The sequence below is a fragment of the Lissotriton helveticus genome, chromosome 10, assembly GCF_964261635.1.
Source record: "Lissotriton helveticus chromosome 10, aLisHel1.1, whole genome shotgun sequence".
Lineage (NCBI taxonomy): Eukaryota > Metazoa > Chordata > Amphibia > Caudata > Salamandridae > Lissotriton > Lissotriton helveticus.
The window spans coordinates 126,187,334-126,212,391 of NC_136071.1; the positions used below are offsets into that span (position 1 = coordinate 126,187,334).

The 25,058-nt window shown below is 45.9% G+C and overlaps 1 protein-coding gene across 2 annotated transcripts in view; it reads right to left on the reverse strand.

Annotated features, from left to right (window-relative positions):
* PRKAR1B (protein kinase cAMP-dependent type I regulatory subunit beta) overlaps nt 1-25,058 on the reverse strand; it is a 561,069-nt gene that overhangs the window by 2,812 nt on the left and 533,199 nt on the right. For both annotated transcript variants that reach the window (XM_078664907.1, XM_078664906.1), the window contains one exon: nt 20,433-20,514. In XM_078664907.1, the coding sequence (XP_078521033.1) occupies nt 20,433-20,514 (82 nt within the window). The remainder of the gene's footprint in view (nt 1-20,432; nt 20,515-25,058) is intronic.

Here is a 25,058-nt window from a genome sequence, read left to right on the forward strand (position 1 = left end):
TTGACTCCGATCAAGAAAAATAAATGCAGAGAAGAGAGAAAAGGAGGAAATATAGGAAAATAGTGAGAAAGGGAGAGAGCGGGAATGAAAAAGAACCAGCAAGAGGAAGGTAAAGAGGCAAGAATAACCGTGTGGTGGAAAAAAGAGGCATGATGTGGAGTAATGGCTAGGCACTCGTCAACCCTGACATTTAGCAGTGCTGGTGAGGGCCTACTGAAGAACATTTTGGCGCCCATACACTTACACTTTTGCAAATCAAGCACTGTAGGAGGGTGAAAGATTCAATGGATTTTTCAAAATTCTATCTCGTCTACTGCAATCTGAACATCAAATGGAAGTTATTTTTTTTAGGACAGCTGATACAGTGTGGCCTTACAAGCCCCCTTACGAGTCCACAGAGTGGTAGCACTTGGGCAGTGGTGTACTGTCCTGCCCGATTACAAGTTTCACCTGAGTTTCCATTTTTCAAAAGGAAAATATGCACTGAAATGGGCCAAATATCAGGGAAATCATGTGAAATTGCACTCAGTAAATTTAGATCCGCTATATTTTCCCTGATTCCTCCAAACCTGCACGTGCATTAGGTACACTTCCCCAATTTAGGGCGCAGAAACTCATAATACTGGTAACTGGAGCAGAGATACCATTCAGAATCAATCTCTCTTCACCTCCAATTACCAGCTGACTTGGAACAGGGCCCTAAGCACGCTATGACACCCACTGCTTGCATAGACTCCTTGTCAGAATTATCTAGAGCATGAAGTGGAGTCATGAAATATCAAACTACGTTTCATGCAAAATATTTCAAAATCAGGAGACCTGAAAGGTTGTGAGGTGAGTATGTCAAATATATGAAGACACCTCACAAAACAGGTCTATACTATCCATCTATACTATTTGATGGACTACTGATGGTGTCTACAGATCGCAAAGAAATTCGAATGTTGCATTGCTAGCTTTGGATATCACTATGCTGATATTGCACAGTGTCGTAAATGATTTGGGGCTCAGGGAAGACCCACTGGTGAACCTCTGAGCATAGCCCCATACGGTCACATGGGACCTGGCACACTCCTGATGGGACAGATGCCCATCTGAATATCTCCATTATAACATGGACGAATAAGATTTGGTCAGCTCCTGACGCCGGGATCTCCGGGCAGCACGGTGCCGGTAACGTGAAAGGCACTGGTGTCTGAAGTAGCACTGGAGCTGGTGGTGGGGCCTCCTGAGGAGAAACATCCACTAGTATAGCTCCTTAGAAGATGGAGCCAGAGGGGATGAGGAGAGGACTTACCATTTTACCTCTACCGCCTCCTGGGAGAGTTGAAGCACTCCTTCTTGTTATGTTTCCTCCTCTTCTCTGCGGTGGACATTGATGAGAGTGAGGAGCGGCAAGGAGATCTCCATCTGAACACAGACCCCATTCGGCGGCAGTGGCAGCCTGTACTTTTACCGGGGTGGGGGGCACAAATACATACTCACTCACACATTCACATACACACATCCATTCACAACACTCACTCCCAAATATTCATGCACGCACCAAAAATTAAAAATGAAATCAGACTTTCGTGTGCAGCTCTGCCTCGGAGATCCCATATATCCAAATAACAATCCGTTAAGGGATGTATTCATGTTTTTCGAACGAAATATAGTAGCAAAATTCAGGAATTTTCACCAGTATCACAAAGAAGGTGTTAACCCATTCCCAAATGGGCCAAAGGGACCCCATCCCATCCCATCTGTGAATGTTTGAAAAACAAGTTTGTGGGTGAGTAGGTAGTGGTCCATTGTACCACACAATTCTCAAACAAACAAAAAGTTTTATTTTTAAATGCATACTCATTTCCTTTAAAGAAAACGGGCTTCATTAAAAAAATTTGACTTTATAAAATGCTATCACAGACATGATGGCATCCAATCTTAGTAAGTCACAATTTAAGCCCTATCTACCTCGTGAATATTGATGAGGTAGGTAGGTTGGACTGTAACCCACTACGATTCGGAATTTTGTGAATTGCTCTAATGGTAAACAGGCCTGTTCGCAAAATTAACTTCCATTTACCAAAAGTCGGCACGTGATGTGTCACCACTTTTTGCAAATGTAAATTTTGTGCATCAGGCCGTAAATTATTCTTCGGAAGTATGAATAGCATTCTAGCTTCAACTAAGAAACTGTAAATTACATTTGAGTACAGCAAACGCTGTCTTCCTGAGCTTGAAAATATCCTATGCTGCCAGCTCAGTTCCGTTACTTTTCGAAATATGGGACAGATTGGAATTGTTTATTACTAAAAATAATGAGGTTATCAAAAGCTTCAGGCAAATCAGAGCCCTTAAAATGAGGCCTGTTATTTAATGGGCTCTTTACCAGTAACCCTCCCCATGAGGTTCAAAGCTAATGGGCAATATTCGTTACATGCACTGACGAGCATGGCGGCAAGGAACTGGAGGAAGGCTCTGAAAAATAGGCAAATGCCCTGTTAAATCTGAGGGGGGGGAAAAGAAGTTGAGTAACAGAACAGGGCTTTGTGAGCACAAAAAAATGGAAAATCTCCATGGCAGTAGAAAAACACCAGTACATTAGCAGGAATCAAATTCCAATTCATATAATCTGGAAGAAAATAGGAAACTCCGGTATGTGCACAGCTTGCACACCCTAGGGGTTATGGCTGCTTGTGTGTAGAGATGTGCATGGACAATCCTGAGAACGCACAGATTCGGTTTCAAGTCCTGTCTCAGACCGAGCCAGATCTCCGGGAGTTGGCACTGGAAGGAAATGGAACAACTGACTGATTCCAACCAGTTTGTGAAATGTGAGTGTGTCCCTAATCGCAGAGATGCTGCTCACCCACAAGGTTATTCTTTGAATTAAAGCAAGCATGTGTTAGCAAATACTCTAAACATCAGGGCATACATGAAATGCTTTGGGATTTCAACGTCTGAACAACTTTGAGCGGTTTAAATCCGCAAAGCAAAGTAGAAGTTGATTAGGCTTTCTTATCAGTCCAGGATTAACAGTTTATTAGGGGATCTTTAAAGAGAAGCAAATATTAATGTGTGGGCTCTCTGCAGTATAATTTTCTAATGCTAAATAGATCATGGAATATGTTGCTGGCATCTAGCCAGAGCAAATATATTTCCATTAGAGATAAGGAGTGCAGCATAGATTGGTAAAGTGGCTGCATTCTCTGTAGCAGTCAGGAATTATGCATAGCATGTCTGAAGCTGCAAGATAGCGATTAGCTAAAGTGTGCGTTTTACATGAATCATTAATAAAAACAACACTGCATCAGTCTATACAACGTTTTAGGTACCCAAGTTGGGAAATTAATGTACCTAGTGAGGCAGTTCATGCTAGGATAATGTTTTGTACAGCAAGCTGCAGAAGGTCATATCACCTCCATTCTGTCCAGGTTAGGCTGTGTGAACATGCAGGCTTCTAACTTCTGTGCTCTGGATTTTTAGGCCCACTCTGCACACAGGTGCCTTTAACTATTTGCCAGAGCGCATTCATCATCAAGACAAACACTCAGAAAGTAGCTTAGGATGTACTCCATTTAGTCATTGACTTCTTTAGGACAGAACCCTTCAGCCATTACTTGTTGGTGGTCTTTCACATTCTTTATCGCCCATCGGTAGTGAAGGAAGTTTGTCTACAGCATCACTTATATAATGGAAAAAGAAACTAGATTGCACTTGGTCAGAGGGATATTTAATGCTTATTCTCAAAAGGTGATATTTAGAGCTCTAATTTCAAATGGTGGTGCCATATTACCCATTGCGTTGTATCTTTGAAATACTTGAATTGTGAGGAAATATGGTAATTGAAAAGAAGGAAACAACATCAGTGTGTGGTCAATCCCAGGGCAACTTGGGATGCAAATGAACCCTGATATGGCTGCATTTTCAGGTTACTCTTTGAAATGAAAATGCCAGTGCTCCTGCCGGTGGAAAGCTTAAACATAAGGAACCAAAGCAAAAAGTCTCACAAACAGGCAGTTTCATCTTGAATATATGTCCAGTGTCCTTTATTTTTAAAAGAAAAAAAATATATTGGGAATTTTTTGGTCCTTATGCAGACGAACAAGTAATTTACCTTCCGTAACGATGTAGCTGTAAGAGACATACATTAGTTATAGATTCCTTATCTTAGAATTACCCCCAGGCGTCAGACTGGATCTAGAGAAATTGTTTCTCAGGAGTACCCCTGCGCGTCTGTTGTCGGCGTAATGGTCGCCGGGATGACGTTGGGGTGTCTACTTAGACGCACCCCCTACACACTGACGTCAGTTCTGACACGACTTTCCACGCCAGAAGTGCAGCCATACAAGACACTGACCACTGGTGCCCAAAACTAGGGCCCTGTAAGGGAATCCCTATCCCTAGAAGTCAGTTCGCAGAACGGGGAGGATGGGTGGGGCGGTAAGGAATAAATTACAAATGTATGTCTTGTACAGATATATCGTTACCGAAGGTAAGTAACTTGGTCATCTGAAAGAGACCCTTAGTTATATATTCCTTACCTTAGAACAGATACCCCAGCAATACCAACCCTTGAGGTGGGTCTGCAAACTGAGTTCACACCAGGAAGTCCCGGAGAACAGAACGGCCAAAAAAGCTGTCTCTCTGGACTTGGCTTTCCAGACAATAATGCTTTGTAAACGTGTGGAGTGAGGCCCCCGTGGCTGCCTGAAAGATGTCAACCAGTGGAACTCCACGTCCCAAAACAGTAGTGGCTGCCGTCGCCCTGGTAGAGTGGGCGCGCAGTCCTACTGGAGATTCAATCTCCACTCAAGCTCAAGGAGGTTGAGGCTGGACAGGTTTGGGTGGAGGACCGTCCCCTGCTGCTGCGACAGAAGATCCTCCCGAAGAAGCAGTCTGATTGGAGGATCGAGGGCCAGGCTCAAGAGCTCGGGGTACCAGACTTTTCATGCCCAGTCCGGAGCCACAAGAATTACTTGGGCCTGGTCGCACTTGATCTTCTTTAGCACTCTGGGTAGAAATGGTACAGGTGGAAAGGCGTACAGGAGGTTGCAATTCCACTCTCACCGAAAGGCATCGCCGAGCGAGTGCCACCTTGGAAACTCCAACGTGCAGAACTGCTGACATTGAGCGTTCTCTTTGGTGGCAAATAGATCTAACCAAGGCTCTCCCCACTGCTGAAAGACACCCTGCACCACCTCTGAGTGAAGACGCCATTCGTATTCCATCATGCACAGGCGGCTGAGTTCATCAGCCCTGGCGTTCAGGGAATCCGCCAGATGTTGAACCACCAGGGATGTGCCTTGATGTTCCAGCCATGTCCAAAGGTAAAGAGCCTCTTGACATAGAGTCCACGACCCCAACCCGCCCTGTTTGTTGCAGTACCACATGGCGGTGATGTTGACTGGACACCTGCACTACTCTTCCTTTGACAGAAGGAAGGAATGCCTTCAGTGCAAGACTAATCGCCCGGAGCTACAGAAGGTTGATGTGGAGCCCAGACTTCACCAGAGACCAGAGGCCTCTGATCTCCGCTTCTCCCATGTGGCCACCCCATCCCTGGAGTGACACATCTGTCACTACTGTGAACTATGGTTGGGGAAGGGAGAGGGATCTGCCGTTGACCCATTCCTGGTTTGTGAGCCACCACTGCAACTGACTTGCAGTCCCCTGCGAGATCTGGACAACATCGGAAAGATTCCCCTGATTCTGCGCCCACTGGAACTTCAGGTCCCACTGCAGAGCCCTATATGCCATCTGGCATGATCTAACAGCAGGATGCAGGAGGTCAAGAGGCCCAGCAGCCTCAGGGTCATTCTCACCGAAATCTGGGATAGAGGCTGAAACATCTGAATCATAGCCCAAATATCCTGGACTCGCTGCTCGGGAGGATAAGCCAGAAACTGCGCTGTATCCAGAACTGCTCTGATGAAAAGGAGCTTCTGAGAGGGAATCAGGTACGACTTTGTCATATTGATCGTGAACCCCAGCGAGTGCAGGAGGCCTGCCATATTCTGGAGGTGGGAGACGACAGCCTGGGGCAAGCCCGCCTTCAACAGCTAGTTGTTGAGATAGGGGAAGACTAGAACCCCTGATCTGTGCAGATAAGCTGTGACCATCGCCATCACTTTCGTGAACACCTGAGGGGTGCTGGTAAGGCCAAAGGGGAGCACGGTAAACTGAAAATGCTTGTGGCCCACCGTAAACCGTAGGTAACGCCAGTGGGCAGGCAAGACGGGGATGTGATAATAAGTATCTTGCAAGTCTAAGGTTCCAGGGTCGAGGGCAGACTAGACCTGAGCCAAGGTTAACATTTTGAACTTCTCCTTCCAGAGGAAGCAATTGACGTCCCTGAGGTTTAAGATAGGATGCTGGCCTTTGTCCTTCTTGGGTACCAAGACGTAGTGGGAGTAGCAACCACGACCTACTTCTGGCACAGGGACTCACTCGATAGCTCCCTTGGTCAACTTCCAGGCCGAGAAGGGCCAAATGATCCTCCAACATGCGATGGATGTGTTGGTGGCATGGAGGGAGGGGTAGTCTTGAAGGGGAGGGAGTTACCCCTTTGGACTATCTCAAAACCCACCTGTCCGATGTGATGTTGTGCCAGTGGGGGAGGTGATGGAGGATCCTGCCGCCCACTGGCAACTGTTGGCCCAGAAAGGCCAGACTAGGAAGTTTTTGGTGGCTGCTGCAGAGGGGGCATTGGTGGACTGGCCTGCCCGTTGGCCCCCAGACCCATGACGTTGGGTACCACGTCCCCTGCCATGTATAGGCTGGGTAGCTTGCGCTTCCCTACGACTCTGGGTGGAACGGGGAGGGGCATCCCTTCCATAGCCACGAAAGGGACAAAAGGCAGACTGCATGGGGAGAGAAGTTGCTGCGAGGTCCAAGGATCTGGCCGTAGCCCTAGAGTCCTTGAAAAGCTTGAGCGCATTGTCCGCCTTGTCAGCATCAAAGGACATGTCCAAAAGGGTAGATTGAACATCCCCAGAGAAGCCAGACATTCTCAGCCAGTTATAACGCCTCAGGGCTACAGACTTGGAAACCGTTCTACCGAGCGAGTTGGCGGTATCCAACCCACACCGAATGATGAACTTTGCTGCATCTCGACCCTCAGCCACTGCGCGTGTGAGCATGGCCTGGGACTCCTCCGAGCACTGTGGCAGCACTTGCGCAATCGTATCCCACACCGTGAGTGTGTAACGGTTCAAGAGACATGCGGTGTTCACCGACCGCAGTCCTAAACTGGTGGAAGAAACATCTTCCCAAGATGGTCCAGCGTTTTGGGTTCACTATCTGGGGGAGCTGTAGAGAATGCGCCTTTTGAGGTTGAAGCTTGGACCATAAAGCTCTCAGGGGTAGGGTGTTTGGAGAGGAAAAGTGGGTCGACCAGGGCCGGGTGTTGGTTTTGGGCAATCATCCTGTGCACAGTGGCCCCTATGCTGGGCTTGGACCAAGTGCCCAGAAGGATGTCAGTGAGGGCCTAATTAAAAGGCAGAAGGGGCTCCAAAGAGGCTACTGCCGGCTGAAGCACCTCAGTCAAGAGGTTACTCCTGAACGCCAACGCAGGAAGCTCGAGTTCCAGGGCCTCCTCCGCCCTACGCAACACCACAATGTAGGAAGCTCTCTCCTCCGTAGCCATGGTAGGGGGAGAAAGCATACAAAGGTCTGGGGAGGTGTCCAGACCACTGGCATCACCAAACTCCTCTCTCCAGTCCGGTTCCTCGAGCTGGTCTGCAAAAGGGTCAATAGACCCCTCCCAGTCCTCCTTACCCTTCTCTGGCTGTCACTCAGGGCGGTAGGGAACGGCAGGGATGAACAGTGGGACAAAAGTACCCTCCGGAACGGGTACCGAGGTCGGTCGACGTCGGTCCGGCGCCGTGTCCACATCAGGGTCCAAGCCGATTGGGGGCACAATCGACGTCGTGGTGTCGTCACTGGAATCGGTGCCGGGAAAGCTACCGTGAGGTTGACCTGCACCGATCCGGATCCAGGCCTGGATCCATGGGGACCCTGCGGCAACCTGAGCCGCCGGCATCAGAGACCCAGGGCCCCCGGCGGAGTCAGAGGGGCCCGAAGGTGCACCTTGGGAGTCAGGCTGCCCAAAGATGCTTCATAAAACTGACAAAGCTGGGCAGAAGACGCTGAGGGAAAGGGAGGGAAGCGCGGAGCCGCCGCAACGGGCTCCGAAGGAGGAGCCAGAGAGCGAAGCTCCTGGTCTCGTGTTGCATCGGCTGATGGACGGGGAGAAGACGAAGAGCGACGGTGCTTTTTCGCCTTCCTCTTGTGCTTCCACTTATCCGAGGAGTGCGAAGACTTTAATGACGAATGGTGATGGCTCTGCGACCGGTCCCATGACCTTCCTCTGAAACGGGACCTCGAGCAGCGGTAAGCGGACTTACTGGCCACCAAAAGCTTTCGGGACCGCTCCCGCAAAGACTTTGGGTTCAGGGCTGGACAGTCGGAGCACGACTTTGGGTCGTGGTCGCGCTCCAGGCACCAAAGGCACATGTGTGACGGACATCAACTTGTGACAGGAGTCACAAGGCTTGAAACCGGGCGGACAGCTGGACATCCCTCGTGCACCAGGAGTCAAAAAACTCAAAAGACATTGACAAAAAGTAAAAAAAAAGCTACTAAAGGGGCAAGCTCTCTCCGGATCTGCGTCGACTGGCACGGAAAAAGAAAGAACTCACATCAGCGCACAGGGGTGGTGACTGAGTAGACACCGCAACGTCATCCTGGTGACCACGACGCCGGACATGGAGTCAACCTACGCCACCTACCGATGTGCAGGGGTACTGCTGAGAAAAAATGTCTCCGGATCCAGTCTGTCTCCTGGGGGTAATTCTACGGTAAGGAATCTATAACTAATGGTGTTTTTCAGATATAGCTGTTGCTCACGATCTTCACAATCATTTCATATTGTAAATTGACAATGCAGCACAATGAACACTTCAACAGGTGTTTCTTTCAATATGACTGCGGCCCAAAAACATGTTGGTTGAATATAGTAAAGGTTGAAGCAAATTCGATATGTCTGCATGATCACAGCAGATATTTCCACTTTTTCAGGACTCTATTTTTGCTGCTATCAGGACTTTATGTACAGTGGCATTGCTATTTTGTGCCATGGTGTGTGTGCTCTGACCCTCAAATTGTATTGATAAAACCGGTTTCACCCCATTGATCTATTTAACTGTCCTGTAAGACCATAGTGGATGACGCAGAAAATACAAGTATGATGTAGAAGTTAAATGTCATATGTGGGCTGCATTCTGTATTTATGTGACTCGCATATATGAAAAAATATATGTCTGCCAAGAGCACTATTGCATTCTGGCTGGGCAGCAGTTTAAATGCATTGCAGGCCCAGAGAGAAGGAAAAAGAGACTTTGCCAAGTAGGAATGTTCAAAAGTCATCACTAATGTGTGCTTTGTAATCCCACAAGGCATAGTACTAATATTAAATAGAAAAGGGCGCACTGCATAATAGGTTTTTGTGCTCTCATAGTAAACTAAAACCCCAAAAATACTTCACTGTGTAGGCTTTTCTGGATTCTTCTGTGAAATGTCACAACTGGATTAAAATGGTTCTTTCCCATCCTTGCCTGGGAAAATGCAAGAAAAATGCTTCAAAGTAAATTTTCAGCTTAATTTGAAATAATCTGATTATCGATGAAATCAGATTTTAAATAACTGGGATGGAAAATTAGTTTTAAAAATGCACTTTAGGATGCCTCAGGCGGAACTGGTTTCAAAACAAGTTCTGCCACTCATCATACCCTCCAAGCTGTGCTACACATCACTGGCTGGATGAGTTAATGCCTCCATCTCAGTGGACAATAAAATGCCTGCAGGCCCAGAAAGAGTGGATGGGTGTTAACTGCTGGACACTTTGCAGAGATTAGCTATGTCAGAGTGCCAGAACAAAGGGCAGTTTTAACACTACCTCTTTTGACTTGGAGATGCCAGGAAGAGATTCCTCTATTCATTTCTAGGATCCTACGCCACAATCTGGTTCCTGTCACAGTGGGAGAGAGAGCCAGCTTAGACCCTGTCAAGTGGGAGGGGAGCTCTTCTAAATATAGGAGCACCCAAGAAGTTGTAGACAAGCCTGTATGGTGTCTGAAGGGTTCAACCATATTAAATCAGTGGCCTTTGGTTAATGGTACACTAAGGCATAGTAGACGTAGTGCAAAAAAGGAGGTGAGAGCTACCAGTAAATAGTTGGTATTAAAGGGCAGATTTTCTACTATCACTGGCTAAATCTGCCCCCTCAACCATCCCTTCCTCAGAACAAAGTCGGACCTGGTACGTTCCCACCTAAGGAAGACACCTTCAGTGGAAGAGTTCACCAATCATGCAAAAAACAATCATTTTTCGTAAAGCAAATAAGGCTTTACTCACACTCTATAGCATTACAAATACAAAAGGTTTTTCTGTATTCTAATAAAGATTAACGTGTAGAATTCATGATTGTGAAAAAGGATTGTGGGTTTGGAGACTTCATACAAAGGACTATAGGTTTACATATTTTGTCTGCCTACACTTATCACCGCTCACATCTACCATTCCCTATTTGCCCACTATCAGGATTTTCCATGCTATATTCAATTGGAAATGTGATCCTTTGGAAAATACTATTAGTATATCTAACCCTGCATGCTATGACTGGGACTATGTCTTTATAGACACAGATTCTCCTAGTGTATATGTGAGCAAGCACATATTATTTTATTCACAAGTCTATATTGTGAAAGGGAGCAAGAAAGAACAATAGTTACTTATCTGTAATCTGTGGTTCTCCAGTATTGGTGTCTTTCATAGATTCGCATGCCTGAATCATTCCCCGTAGTCGGAGTGGGAGTTCCACGGTACATAAAAAAGCAATAATATGCCATAATAACATAGGAAAAACCAGTAATTCCCAACCAGGAAGTAAAGTAGCCTAAGCTACAGGAGAAAAAACTTCCACACTATCCTAGTCATTTTGTATAGTCCAAACTACAACCAATCAGGCGACAGCACCCACCAGAAGGTTCTCCACTGAGGCTCAGGCTCTCAGATTTTCTCGCAAGGAGTGATGGTAAACCAATGTAGCCTAAGAACCTCTGAGGGGAGGTGGGCGGGTTGCATGTGAATCTATGAAAGACACCAATACTGGAGAACCACAGATTACAGGTAAGTAACTATTGTTCTTCTCCAGTATTAGGGGTGTCTTTCATAGATTCACATGCCTGAATCAGAGTAGATAGCAGTACATATCCGTGCCTGGCAAACGCTAATAGTAGCTTAAGCTGGTCAATACGAGTAACACATAACCATGCAATATGTAAATAATACAGTATTAAAAGCATGATAAAATGCAGTTACTTGAGCATGTGCACAATAAAAAACATAACAAGCGTCTGACAGCAGTAATAGGAGGTGGGAAAAGAGGCTCATCTTAGTTGAAAAGATTAAGTAGAGCTGCTCGACCCACTGAAGCATCGGTCTCACTGGCCGCATCCAAACAGTAGTGTTTGGTGAAAGTATGCCGACTGGCTCAGGTTGTCGCTCTGCAGATGTGCTGAAGAGGGACTCCAGCGAACAGGGCCGTTGAAGAAGACACTGCCCTCGTAGAATGTGCTCTAGGAGCTGCTTGCAGAGGTCTTCCTGCTTGTGCATGGCAAAAAGCAATGGTTGCAGAAATCCATCTTGCAATTGTTTGCTTAGAAACTGCTTGGCCCTTACGAATTGCACCATAAGTGATAAACAGTTGATCAGATTTGCGTAAAGTAGATGTTCTTTTCAAATAGAACTTTAGACATCTCTTAATGTCCAGAGTATGCAATGCCCTTTCAGCAGGTGATTGTGTATTAGGAAAGAATGTCTTTAAAATTACAGGTTTGTTTAGATGAAAATCCGAAGGCACTTTGGGTATGAATTTCGGATTAGTGCGGAGCACCACAGAGTCATTTGTGAATTGTAAGAAAGGATGATGAACCGTAAAAGCCTGGATGTCACTGACTCTTCTAGAGGAAGTCAAAGCCAAAAGAAGTGACACTTTCCACGCAAGGAATTTCAAATCGGCTCTGTGAATAGGTTCAAAGGGATGGCGCATAAATTGCGCTAGCACTACATTGAGATGCCACGATGGAGATGGACGACGTACTGGAGGGAACATTCTGAAAAGGCCCTTAAAGAATTGTTGTATAATTCTTGACGAGTAAAGAGAAGTGGTCCATCTTGTCGGTATCTTGAAATCGCTGCCAGGAAAACCTTCAGGGTTGCATGAGACAATCCCGATCTTGCTAGATGTAAGAAAAAAGGCAAGATTTCCTCTGGACTAGCTGAAAAAGGATGAATTCCAGCCGAACTACACCAGATACAAAACCGTTTCCATTTGAGACTGTACGTCTTTATGGTAGCAGGCGCTCTTGCTTTGGCCAGAACTTCCTTGCAATCCGCAGGAATGTTTAGATGGGCGAACTCAAGGTACTCAGGCGTCAGGCCGCTAATCTCAGCGATGTCGGGTCCGGATGGTAAATCTGACCGTCCTGAATGAAAAGTAGGTCCGGAATTGGACTCAGCTGAATCGGTTCGCACTCCGATAGGAGAAGGAGCTCGGTGAACCAGTATTGGCGAGGCCATCTGGGAGCAATAAGAATCAGCCGACACTGCTCTTTCTTCATCTTCCTCAGGACTCTGGGAACCAGTGGTATTGGTGGAAAAGTGTAAGCATATATCAGAGACCAGTCTATCGAAAACGCATTCCCCTGAGAGTCTTTGTGGGGATGCCAACTTGCAAAGAACCGACATTTGCTGTTGTTCTTGGTAGCAAAGAGGTCTAGATCTGGATGACCCCACTGTCGGAGGATCCGATCTACCGTCTGCTGATGAAGCTCCCACTCGTGAGTAGACACTGTTGTCCTGCTGAGAGTGTCTGCAAGGATGTTCTCTGTTCCAGGAACATGAACCGCCTGAAGATTTATTCTGTGTCGTATTGCCCATGCCCACAGCTCCTGGGCTTCTTGAGACAACAGAGCTGATCTTGTTCCTCCCTGTTTGTTGACATAGTGCATGCTTGTGGTGTTGTCTGTGCGCACCAACACAGTGGCTCGTTGGATGATTGCGCAAAATGCTTTGAGTGCAAGGAAGAAGGCTCTCAGCTCTAACAGATTGATGTGCCAACATCTTTGCAGAGGGCTCCATTTGCCGCTGATTGTCAGCCCTTGAAGATGAGCTCCCCAGCCTTCGAGAGATGCGTCCGTGGTGATCGTAAAGCTTGGCGCATCTTGAAGGAACGTGCAGCCCTGTCAAAAATTCCGTCTTTGTATCCACCAGAGAAGGGAACCCCGAATGCGAGGGGTAATCTTGATGAGATCCTTGAAGGAGCCGGAGATCTGCAGCCATTGTAAGCTGAGTTCCTCCTGAAGAGGCCTCATTCTGAGTCTGCAATTCGGTATCAATGAAATGCAAGACGATACCATCCCCAGAAAGGATTTGAACAGTCGGACTGAAACTGACTTTTTTGAAAGTAGATCCTGAGCCATGTTCTGTATCTTGTTTTGTCTCTCGTCCGAGACGAAGGCTTGGAGCAGCTGGGTGTCTAAGGTAGCTCCCAGGAAAGCCCGTCTTTGTGACGGTACCAACTGGGATTTGCTGATGTTGATGGAGAGACCCAGAGACTGAAAGAGGGTTAGACATTGCTGTACATGATTGTCTGCGTCCTTGTAAGAACTGGCCTTGATAAGGCAGTTGTCTAAATATGGGAATATATGTATCCCCTCCAGCCAAAGGTGCGCCGCCACCGGGGCCAAAACCTTTGTAAACACTCTGGGTGCTGAGCGCAGCCCAAAGGGAAGAACTCTGAATTGATAATCCCTGCCAGCCACTCTGAATCGCAGGAACTTTCTGTGGCGAGGTAAGATGGGGATGTGGAAATACGCGTCTTGGAGATCCAAGGTGGCCATGTAGTCTCCAGCTGCTAGAAGATGCAGTATTTCTTGTAGCCACAACATTCTGAACGTCAGCTACTTTAGATATTTGTTAAGGGCACGGAGATCCAGAATCGGTCGCCATTCTCCGGATTTCTTCTTTACCAGAAAAAATCTGGAGTAGAATCCTGTTCCCCTCAGAATTTGAGGAACTCTCTCGATTGCTCCTTTTTTCAACATCAAATTGATCTGGACAAAGAGCTCTCTTAGATGAGCTGGAGGTGGACCTTTCGGGGGAACGTTTGGAGGAAACTGTTCGAATTCTAGGGCATGGCCCTTGGCCACAATGTCCAGGACCCACCTGTCCGATGTTATCGATGACCATTTTGAGTAAAAGTTTTATATTTGTCCTCCAATTTTTACTTGAGAGTGGGGCAGTAGCGGTGGCAGGTGATAAGTCTCATTGACGTTTGTCCTTTCCGCGGTAGGCCGTTTTTCTCCTGTTCTGGGAATAATTATTTCTTCGTTGGCCCTAGGACTGATAGCGCTGAGTTTGGTAGCGCTGATTACCCTGCCTGTAGGAAGATTGTTGTGTATATCCACCTCTGTTGGAGGACGATCCACGTGCTCTCGCTCTTCGAAAGGGCGGTTTACGAAATTCCAGGGTACCCAAGGATTTCGCTGTTTCTGTATCCTTTTTTATAGTTTGCAAGGCTTCCTCCACTTGCGGGCCAAACAGAAAATCTCCGTCATACAGCATATCTAAAACCTTCGTTTGTACTTCTTGACGGAATGAAGTGGATCCTAGCCACCTCTGTCTACGCAAGACAGCAGCACCCGCCAATTGCCTGAATCCAGTTGAGGCAACATTAACCTCCGAGTCGATCATCTCAGCCGAGATTCTTTCCCCTTCCTGCAGGATTTTCAGCGCCTCAGATTTCGAAGGCTCAGGAAGTATATTTATGTATGGGGAAATATCCGACCACATCTGTCGGTCATATCTGCCCAGGATGGCCAATGAATTAGCAGCCCGGACCGTGGTAGCTGCCATCGTTGACACACATTTACCAATGCCATCCAAGCGCCTGCCATCTCTATCCGGTGGGGCTGTAATTGGAGAAGAAGGATTTCTAGATCTCTTTTGGGCCGCTTGAACAATGACTGAATCCAGTTTTGGTTGTCCTATAAGGCAAGCAGGAGATTTTGCACGTGCCTTATATTTCTTATCGATCCGTGGCAGGACTGGAGGTATGGAAGCTGGGGTAGACATGACCTTAACACCCTCCTGCCAGATGAAATATGTAATAGGTATAGATTTCGCTTGCTTTCTTGGCTGGTCTTTAAAATCATACAGAAAGCATTCATGCTCCGTATGTTCCATGTCTATATGGAAGCGCTTCGTAGCCCGCTCCATAAGAAGGTGGAATCACCCACGTCCACTGGTGGTGAATCCGAGGTAGCCGGAGGAGATGGAGACGGAGTTTGCACTTGGTAATCATCCCACTCCGACATCATGGACCTGTCATCAACCTCTCCTTCCTCTCTTTCTTCTTTGTCAGAAGAATGTTGTTCGTCCGGCTGGTTGGACGGTGTAGGAGGAGGAGACCTTGGAGGTCTGAAGTCTGGTAAAAGCGTTTCCACCGCAGGTGTAGGAGGCACAGAGCCTGTAGATTCTGATGGCGGAAAACGCCTGTAATAGTCGTCCAGCATGCATTGAAGATTGGTAAGCAATGCAATTGGCACCTGAGCTGCAGGGACATTTGTTACCTGTGATGTCATTAGTTCAGGTGAATGTTGATCATCTTGGTCGTCCTCCTGATACTTTATGTTCAGCTCGGAAGGACTTATCGCCGTTCCAAAGGTTTCTTCAATGACAGAATCCTCCTCACTGACTTCAGAGTCAAGAAGCTTGTTTGGAACCTGCAGAGGCACCCTTTGCGGTGAAAAATGCAGAGGTGATAACTGCTCCAAGGTGGAACCACGTCTCTGGAGCAAAGACGGTTTTGGCGTCGACAGAAGAGCCGTAGATGGCGACCACACTTGCAGAGTGGTACAAGAGGATAGCTGCGGCGTCGACGGTGGGTCCACTAAAGGACTCGTTGACTTGGATTTGGGTTTAGGCGACGACAAGGTCGTCGTTGACGGTGCATAAATCGTCGTCGACAATGATGGTTCCGTTGACGGTGGTGTTTTCGACGACGATGTTGGCTTCGGCAATGGTATTGGCTTCGTCGACAGTGTTATCTTCGTCGACGTCTTTGTCGACGATGGTGCCTTCGTTGTCGACGTGCCTTCGTCGACGATGGTGTCTTCGCCGACGGTGTGGTACTCGTCGATGAGCCCGTCGACGGTAGTTTCTTCGTCGGCAGAAGAGCAAGCGTCGACGATGATGTCGTTGACGGTGTCGTTGACGGGATCTTTTTTAGAGTAGCCGTCGACGGTGCGCCGACGATTACAGAAGATGAAGACCCTGCCGTCGACGAGATAGGTCTAACAGTGACATAGACCATCGTCGGCGATGAAGACGCCGTCGACATAATCATCTGTGATTTAGGAGATGAAAAAGTTACCGTCGACGTGGATGTAGCGTCGCCGGAGATCTTCGTCGACGAAGGAATCGACGACAGCGTCGTCGACGACAGAGGCTGAATCTGAGGTAAAATCTTCTCAGATGTCTGAGGTAACTTTTTGGTGGATCTTCTCGGGAGCGTAGATGGACCACCTTTCTCCTTAACAGGGGGAGTAGCCTTAAATGTGGAAGGCCTCTCAGACCCCTTAGTTGGTAGTTGTTTCTTAGCAACTTTAGCCCCAGGAGAAGTTAACACCTCAGCAGCAGCTCTCTTCCTAGAGGCTAAAGTAGACCCAGAGGCAATACTGCCTACCTCAGAGGCAGGATAATCCGAATCCTTAAGCTTTTGTAGCCACAAAAGCAGGCGGCCCTCTCTGTCCCTGAGGGTCTTCTGAGGGAAGGTTCTACAGATCTTGCAGTCCTTTACTTGATGTTCAGGATGAAGGCAATAAATGCACTTCTTGTGGGGATCTTCTTTAAAAAGCCGGAGCTTACCACAAGAGTCACAAGGTCTGAATAAAGATTTCTTGGAAGACATCTTCAAAACACTAGATTCCAGAAGGAAAATAGAGAAGTACTGAGCAGAGCTCAGGGAGACTCCCTTCACACGACGTGCGGTAGAAAATCTGAGAGCCTGAGCCTCTGGGGAGAACCTTCTGGTGGGTGCTGTTGCCTGATTGGCTGTAGTTTGGACTATACAAAATGACTAGGATAGTCATGAGTGTGGAAGTTTTTTCTCCTGTAGCTTAGGCTACTTTACTTCCTGGTTGGGAATGACTGGTTTTTCCTATGTTATTATGGCATAATATTGCTTTTTTATGTACCGTGGGACTCCCACTCCGACGACGGGGAATGATTCAGGCATGTGAATCTATAAAAGACACCCCTAATACTGGAGAAGCATGCTTATGCAAGCGATGTGAAGCACAACCCAGAAGGCAACATCTGCCTAAACTACCGGTCCAACCTACTCAGTATTCCTTCCTCTGGAGCCCCCTGCTCCTTCTACCAGTCATTCTAGGCTGTGTTAGCTTCACAGCCTGTTTCTTCACATACAAGCACTGCTTAGTTGTTTATTCAATCTTTGTTTGTGAAGGCACTGACCACACGGAGTGGGTTCTTGCAGCATATTTTTACTATATGGCAGACACAAAGAAATAACATTGTTATTTTCCCTGCTATGAGGCAGGGGAGACATCTGAGATCAGAGGGCATCTGGCAACCAAATACGGTAGTGCACTCTTCTGCTGACTTTTGAGGGACATCTAATAACCGTGTACTGCACCCTTTTTGCTGACGGCAGAGGGACCTGTATTATTAATCTGTGGTAATGCACTCTTTCTGCTGACTTCGGAAGGACTTCTACTACCGACCTGTGGGCGACATTACAGTGAGTGCCCCAGGGACGCAACAGGCCTGTACGCCACAGAGGCAAAGGACCTTTTAGGCCGCGCGCGGACTGTGTGGCCGGTGTGCCACAAAGAGGTGGTGCACAGTCGCTGTGTCCCACTTTGAGTGCGCCCTGCAAAGGAGGTCCAAGGGCCCCATTAAAAACACTCCTGAAGGCTGGTGCAATAACTCACTACACTCACCCACAGGGGGTCTCATTCCCCTTTGAAAGGTAGGCCACAATGCCACCTGCAAAGAAAAGACATACTGGTTGCTTCAACAGTTGGTCCAGTTTTCGCTAATGGGCTGCCCACAGCTAAGAGTTTGCACCTGCCCTAGGGGTAGTACTTTATCTGTAATAGGGCGCACTAACCAAATCTCTGCCCAACGTTCCGATTTACAGGTTCACTATGGAGCAGACCAGGGTGTACACCTTATGCATAATAGGGCCCCTGCGCACTGCACCCTTTTTTGCTTACTTCATGGGGCGAACCAGCAAATGACCTGGGGAACTACACCCTTGTGAAGCCTGAAGCATAAGGAGGAAGGAGCAGATAACTAAATCATTGTTGGGGCAGTATGAGGGGTGTAGCGCCGTCAGCGTAAACACTGTGCCATTTACAAATAATAGCAAGTTGTATATTTTTGTTCATATGTTTGCAAATGTAATAAGGCAGTGCTACTGAGTGATCATGCAAGTTTAAACTGAGAATACGTGGGTTAGAATGACAATCTCAACATGGTCTAATGATTACTAATTGATGGCGCAAATCTGATCATGCCTGGATGAATAAGTGATGGTGAAGATGTGCTCACTAAGCCACATGCACTAAAAGATGATGCAAACCTGCCCTGAAGCAGAACATTTCTGAGGGCTAAAATGAATAATGTAACTCTAAATATACACTTATGATTACTGACCGACAGGGTACATTTAAACTTGCACTTAGAATAAATGAGGGTGAACTAGCATTAAAGGTTACTGAGGGGTGGTGTAAATATGAACATGCATATTGGTAATAATTCATTACTGTAGCAATTCCTGACGTCCTGTAGGCACTCTAAACAATGTTGCACACACTTGGTGCGGTGCTTGACCTGGCATAATGTTGGCAAATCTTTATATATGTTGTAGCTATTCTTAGCATGACAGTGCCCAGCTTTATTTGGTACTACTTGCCATTTTTATAACACCGTCACTACTGCGGATTGAAGCCTCCGCATTTAGAATAATTGTAACCCGTCTCCTTCTATCCATGTGCACACTGATTAATCCATTCATACACTCACCAGTTCATCAATCCATCCATACATGGGCTTGTTTATTCAATCACTCAGCTATCTACGAACTCACTCAACTTGTACACAGCCTTGCACCCAGTCGCTTACTCATTTATCCATCCATTGACTCATTATAACATTTATCCCTCCACCCATCCACACTACCGCACAGAAACTCGCCAATCAGTGAAGACTCACGTTTCCCTAAAAACAGTCACAGCCTTTGGCTTTGCCAATGCTCCTCTATTGCGAGTTGCCGTGACAAGAATGCCAACAGCTTAGACTAAACCACAGCAGAGAGTTTTATCATTTTAGAGGATTTTACAAAAGTCAAATCAAAACTAGTTTATAATGGCACACTAAGATGATGGCAGAGTAGTAGGGCTTTAAGTTGTCTTCTACTCCAATTACTTCCAACACACAATGATATGCGTCTTTTAGTATGCAATAAATTCCTGCGTACATGTTCTACATGAACTACCTACAATACATTAAACTATTGTTAATTTAGTATTTTCATGTGCTACCTATCAGTAGTTATTGGTCAATTTTAGAAACACATTGTAACAATGCAATTGTCATAGATTGATATATTCACAAACAGAAAAGAGGATGTAAAATCTGTCCACATCTCCTGAGCTAAGCCCCAGAAAGTGCTGCAGTGTTTGTGACACACCAGAGTGCCTCATGCAGAAACGTTTTAAGACAATGTCAAAGTGGGCATTGCCCAGTGCCCCCATCTTCAAAGGCCCCCCTGGGAAAGTAATATTTCTCTGATCGCACCTCTATTTCTTTACCACAACCACTACACTCTTTCTGCCTATCTTACCTCTTTGTCTCTACCCAGTCTAATCCTAATGGTTTTGGGCCCCTTGGAAAGACATATTTCAGCTTTGCGACCCCATTTTTGTAAGTTAAAGTATAATTCAAATTTGTTAGAGATCATGCAGGCTTAAATTAGCAGAAAAAGTGTGATAAAATGCAGAGTTTTTTCTTAAAAGTGGATCCCAAGTTATGTCTTGCTCAGGGCCCCAAAATCCTTAAAATGACACTTGCCTCATAAACTGACTTGATGCTTACGAGTCATGCTACAGTTTAATGCATACTGTCCTGGTTTCCTATCTTCGAAATGACGGTGCAGATGTATTTTAAGCTCGGGGATGAATATATATAGTCTATGAAAGGAGTCAGAAGAAAGTGGATTGCACTGGGCGAAAAAGATCTCGTTGTTTCTAGACATGTCTTACATTGCAGAAATAAGGTGCAAATCATGAATTTACCAAAATAATCTGATGGGCCGAGCCGTCCAACCTCAACATACTCTTCGTCATCGGATCTGCGCTGAAGGACAGACGCGGAGCCCTGGAAGGCAACACATAAAACGACAGAAGGGTTAGTTCTTCATTGGGCACCGGTTTAATCATCAATATATTACAATGGATATTCACATTAACCATAACAGAGGTCACTAATCTGATCTTTGGGCAACACCTTCTTGCACAATGATTTCCTATAGTATTAATAATATTATTTGGCAGACAAACATAATGATTTCAAGAATGTTTCGCTAAAAGAAAATTTTTAGGTTGTAGAAACATTGCATACTGGACAGCTGGGTGGAGAGCTGCAAAGTGCACGTCACTTTGGAAGGCGCAAGAGAGCCGGCCAAACTGACATGCGTACTTTGGAGTGTCCAGCTAGCTTCTCCAGTCCTCTATGCTGCCAATCGACAGAGGAGAGCAGGCCCCCATTTCTCCTTTGCCGCAGGCTGCGTGAAAATTTAAATAGCAATGAAATAATTGACATTTTATTTTTCACGTTCACCACACCTGCAGCGAGCAGAGGGGGGCGACTCTCCCCCACCTTCATGTAGAAACCGCTGATGAAAGATTTCTAAATGAAGTATTGAATTTGGAGAATCCAATAGTAATCTTTCCAACAGCATATGTGTAATGTGGTGCAGTAAATTCTACTAGTGGCTTCCCCTCTGGATTTAGCACTTCCCTCGGGAATCAGAGGCCTGGTGGATATCACCAAACTCTAAATCACCCACAAGTCTGCAAGCCAGACACAGACAACACGTGTTGGCCTTGGTCTTGTCACTTGTATAATGTAAGGTTCAAATCAGGGACTTAGGTTTAGTCATTTAAAAACCCTGCACCAATAAGTCAATCTGTACATAAATACAATTTCAGAACAATACTAATTTTAGTCAATGAAATAGATAGGAGAGGGGCGCCTTCCAGCATCAAATCCTGCTGCAGTTAACATCAATTGTTTAAGTTAAGTTTCGTTGATACAGACCTTCAAAATTCAGGCAGTCATGATTTACACTAATTTGACCCACGTTTACAATGGGTCTTTGTGGAGCAGCTTATCGTGCAATACAAGAAAATATCAAAACCCCTATTTCACTAAACTTGGAACAGTAGCGGTCATTCACCAAAGTCAAACGATTTGTGAACATCAGGTGCAGCTAAAGACAGCCAGCGGCGGCTCCTCTGTTATGGCAGAGGAGCGTCGTGCTACTGCATCAGGCAGCCGATAAAAACATGCAAAATAAAATGATAATAAAGCAGTTTTATTATTTTATTTTTCATGCTGGAGCCTAGTTTTGAGGGTGGGGCCATTCTCTGACAGCAGCACGGAGGAGGAGTGGTGGTGGGCAGTGCAAGTGTGCATGGCGGTTTGGCCGGCTGTCTTAGGACAGCCAAACAGTCATGCGCACTTAGATTTCTCCAGTCTAATGCATGGAGAACAGCAGGCACAGGCTCAAGACCCTCTAGGAGCACTAAACCAACCCGCTCCTCCGCCCAATACCAGTGCTGCTCTCATGCTGGGTGATAGTATTAGCAACATGAGAGCAGAGTCTGGATTGGCACAGGGGAGTCTGGGAGCCTGTAATCAGGAGCAGAAGAGCACCAACGCGGCGAGGCGGCAGGTAATTTTTTTTTAATTTATTATTGTCCCTGTGCTGGCTCACCACTCTTCCCCGCTGAAAGCCGCCACTGAAGCAAGCAGTTTCCTGAACTTGTATACTATTTAGTCGCTTGAAAAAGTATGAAATAACAACCGGGCTGGTGTTCCATCTACCTAGGCTCCCCTTCTGTCCATGCGGCCTGGTGCTCACTACATGCATTCAACTTACTGGGCGGTCTTCCTACTCTCCTCATTTGCTGAAAATACGGCAAGGTAAAAACACTTCCTCCAGATATTCAAAGATTGAAATTAGAAACGTAAATCTCCTTTCTGCGAATATTTGGGGGCATGCCTATGCCTCTCCTGCGAGTTTTGGGAACGCGTTGAAATACAGGCACTTCTGGGAAGTAGAGAGAGATGGGAGCTTGGATGGTTAGAACTCCAGCAACACAAGAAGTCATACTTGGCAAGAAGTGCCTTCCATGTTTATTTCACAGCATCGAAATATGAAAGTGGATCTATCAGAGTTAAATTAAAGCAGCCTCTCTTTTCGTTTTGGTCTTTCGTGTTATGGTGGGTGCTGCTGTAATTTGCAACACTACTAAAAGGCTGATTGTTTAGCAACTACTTACACAACACTGAACCAAACGCAGACTAGACCATATGCATAAACTGCCGTTATAAGTCAGAGCTACCAGTGAATCAAAGGAATAAGGGTGTGTACCAGAACCACAAAGTCACTGTCCACACCCAATATTTGTAGGTGTTCACAGTAATGTACCAAACAATGAAGCCAGTTTTGTAAAAGATATTGCTCTCCTGCAGTGGAGATACCCGTTTCTAGAAGTGTATGAAGTACATTCAGGTAATAAATATGTGAAATATGAATTGGTAGTGTATGCTTGTGCATACTCTAGTGGAAACACCATTAGACTCCATCACTGAGTTCTGCAACTGCATACAAGGAGACCAGCAGGAAGACACTGGACTAGCCCCTGCACTGGGGAGACACGCTCCAAACTTTACTGTGTGACTTTGAAGGCACTTAAAGACAAAGACAGCCTTGACTTAGTGTGTTCTTTCATAACAGAGGTACACACCTGCCATGGTATTCTCTAAAAACTGCACGTTTTTCACTGATGAATCTATGTTATGACAAAGGTGAGTCTGCTTCTATAAACGGAGGCCTTGCAGGTCAGTAGTGAAGAGGGCTCTGGCAAACCTTCCCACGTCCAAAGGAAAATTCGCATCATTGGCAGATGTTTATGTACCACTTGTCATGTTTATCAAAGTACACGGGGTGAATGATCGCACGTGACGGCTTCTCCTGGTACCGCCGTAGCCCGAACCTGGTGCCTAGTGTAAGCGACTAGAACAGACTGCTTAGTAATGGATGGGCTGGTGTGGTGGTGAATTACGGTGGCCAGAGATAACATCTAATCAGATGTTTAAGGCAGCATTAATCGCGGGGGCGGCATCTTGAGGCCTTTCAGGGTATCCCACGAACAACGCCGAGGCGCCAACACCCCGCCTAGCAGATCACAGGCTCTGTGATGGGAATGTGACTGCAGCTGCACTTACAGACCTCAGCTGAAGCTCCGTTTGAATGTGTTGTGCGCTTTATATACACACACAGCCTGTTACCACCCCGTACAATCTTCAGAAAGAAGATATGTAAGAAAGTAAAGTACACGGATTTTGTTACATCCATGTCCGTAAAGAATACAAAACATCAACGTTTTGCAAAGATTTTGGCATGAGCCGCAAATTTATTCTAAACATAGCGTACAGATCAAATGAATAGCGTAACATCCCATGAATTGAGACTTCTTTATAGTCTATCTCTATTATTAAAAGGCGGTAAAAGCAAGTGCATTAAACCGAGATTATTAGAAAAGCAGTGTTTTTCGGACCGATAGACTTTCACAACATGCCCTTAGAACCTTTCATGAAAATACATAGTCAATAATAACATGTTCTTTTGTTTTGTGATGTCACATGACAATGCACAGTCACCTTAACAGGAAAGGGTTATGGGGGCATGAGCTAATTATATTAGCAGACAATTCACTAAATGTAAGTATAAATCTGAGTGAATAAAACTGAATTATGGATGACAGACAACATATACGAAACCGCACTGTCCATCATACATACAACACCAGCAGGGCAGTTGTGTCATCCTCGCTAGTTAGGTCTTACCTGAAAGAGCGGATGTGCTGTTCTTTGCAACAATCTATTGTTTCTTTAAAAAAATATATCTAAAAAGAGGATTTGAGCCGTTACCATTGGTTGGCTTCTTTGTAACTCTTATTTATTTCCTGTTCATTAGTCAGCGAATGTCTGCTTCGCTTTGTTTTTTCATGTGTTTGTTTTCTTCCCTGGAGCATGGATCAAGAACCAATTGATTTCTTGACTAGTGTTCTAGTTGTACTTTTTTTCTTTTTCTGCTTTTGCTTGCAAAACAACTTGAAACCATCCAAGTTCAAGCTCTCTCTTCCTGGTATTTCCAAGAGCTGTATGGGAACTACAAGCAATAACAAAACTTTGGTACATGTGACTTATGTCTGAACCATACATTTTGGTTGCCTGACACTTTCCTTGATTATGAAGATGTAAACAAACTCCCTTCATTTAAGACTATTGTCATACCGTATGTGTTTTTTGAATTAACGTTTCCTGCTGTGTCACATTTACGTATTTGTTGAGTTACCTCTAAAATCATCCTTATCTCACTTTACCTCTACCCACCCCTGAACCCTAAATTCAACCTTTCTTCCATTTACCTTAACCTGCCCCTGATCCCTAAATTCACCCTTAGCTTTACCCACCGAATCCTTAAATCACCCTTATCTCTTTTACCTCTACTGCTCCCACTCCTAGAATCAAACATACCTCCCTTTATCTCTACCCACCCACCTTAACCCCTTCGATGCTCATGACGGAACGGTTCCGTCATGAGCATCGGTTGAGCTGTGCTCATGACG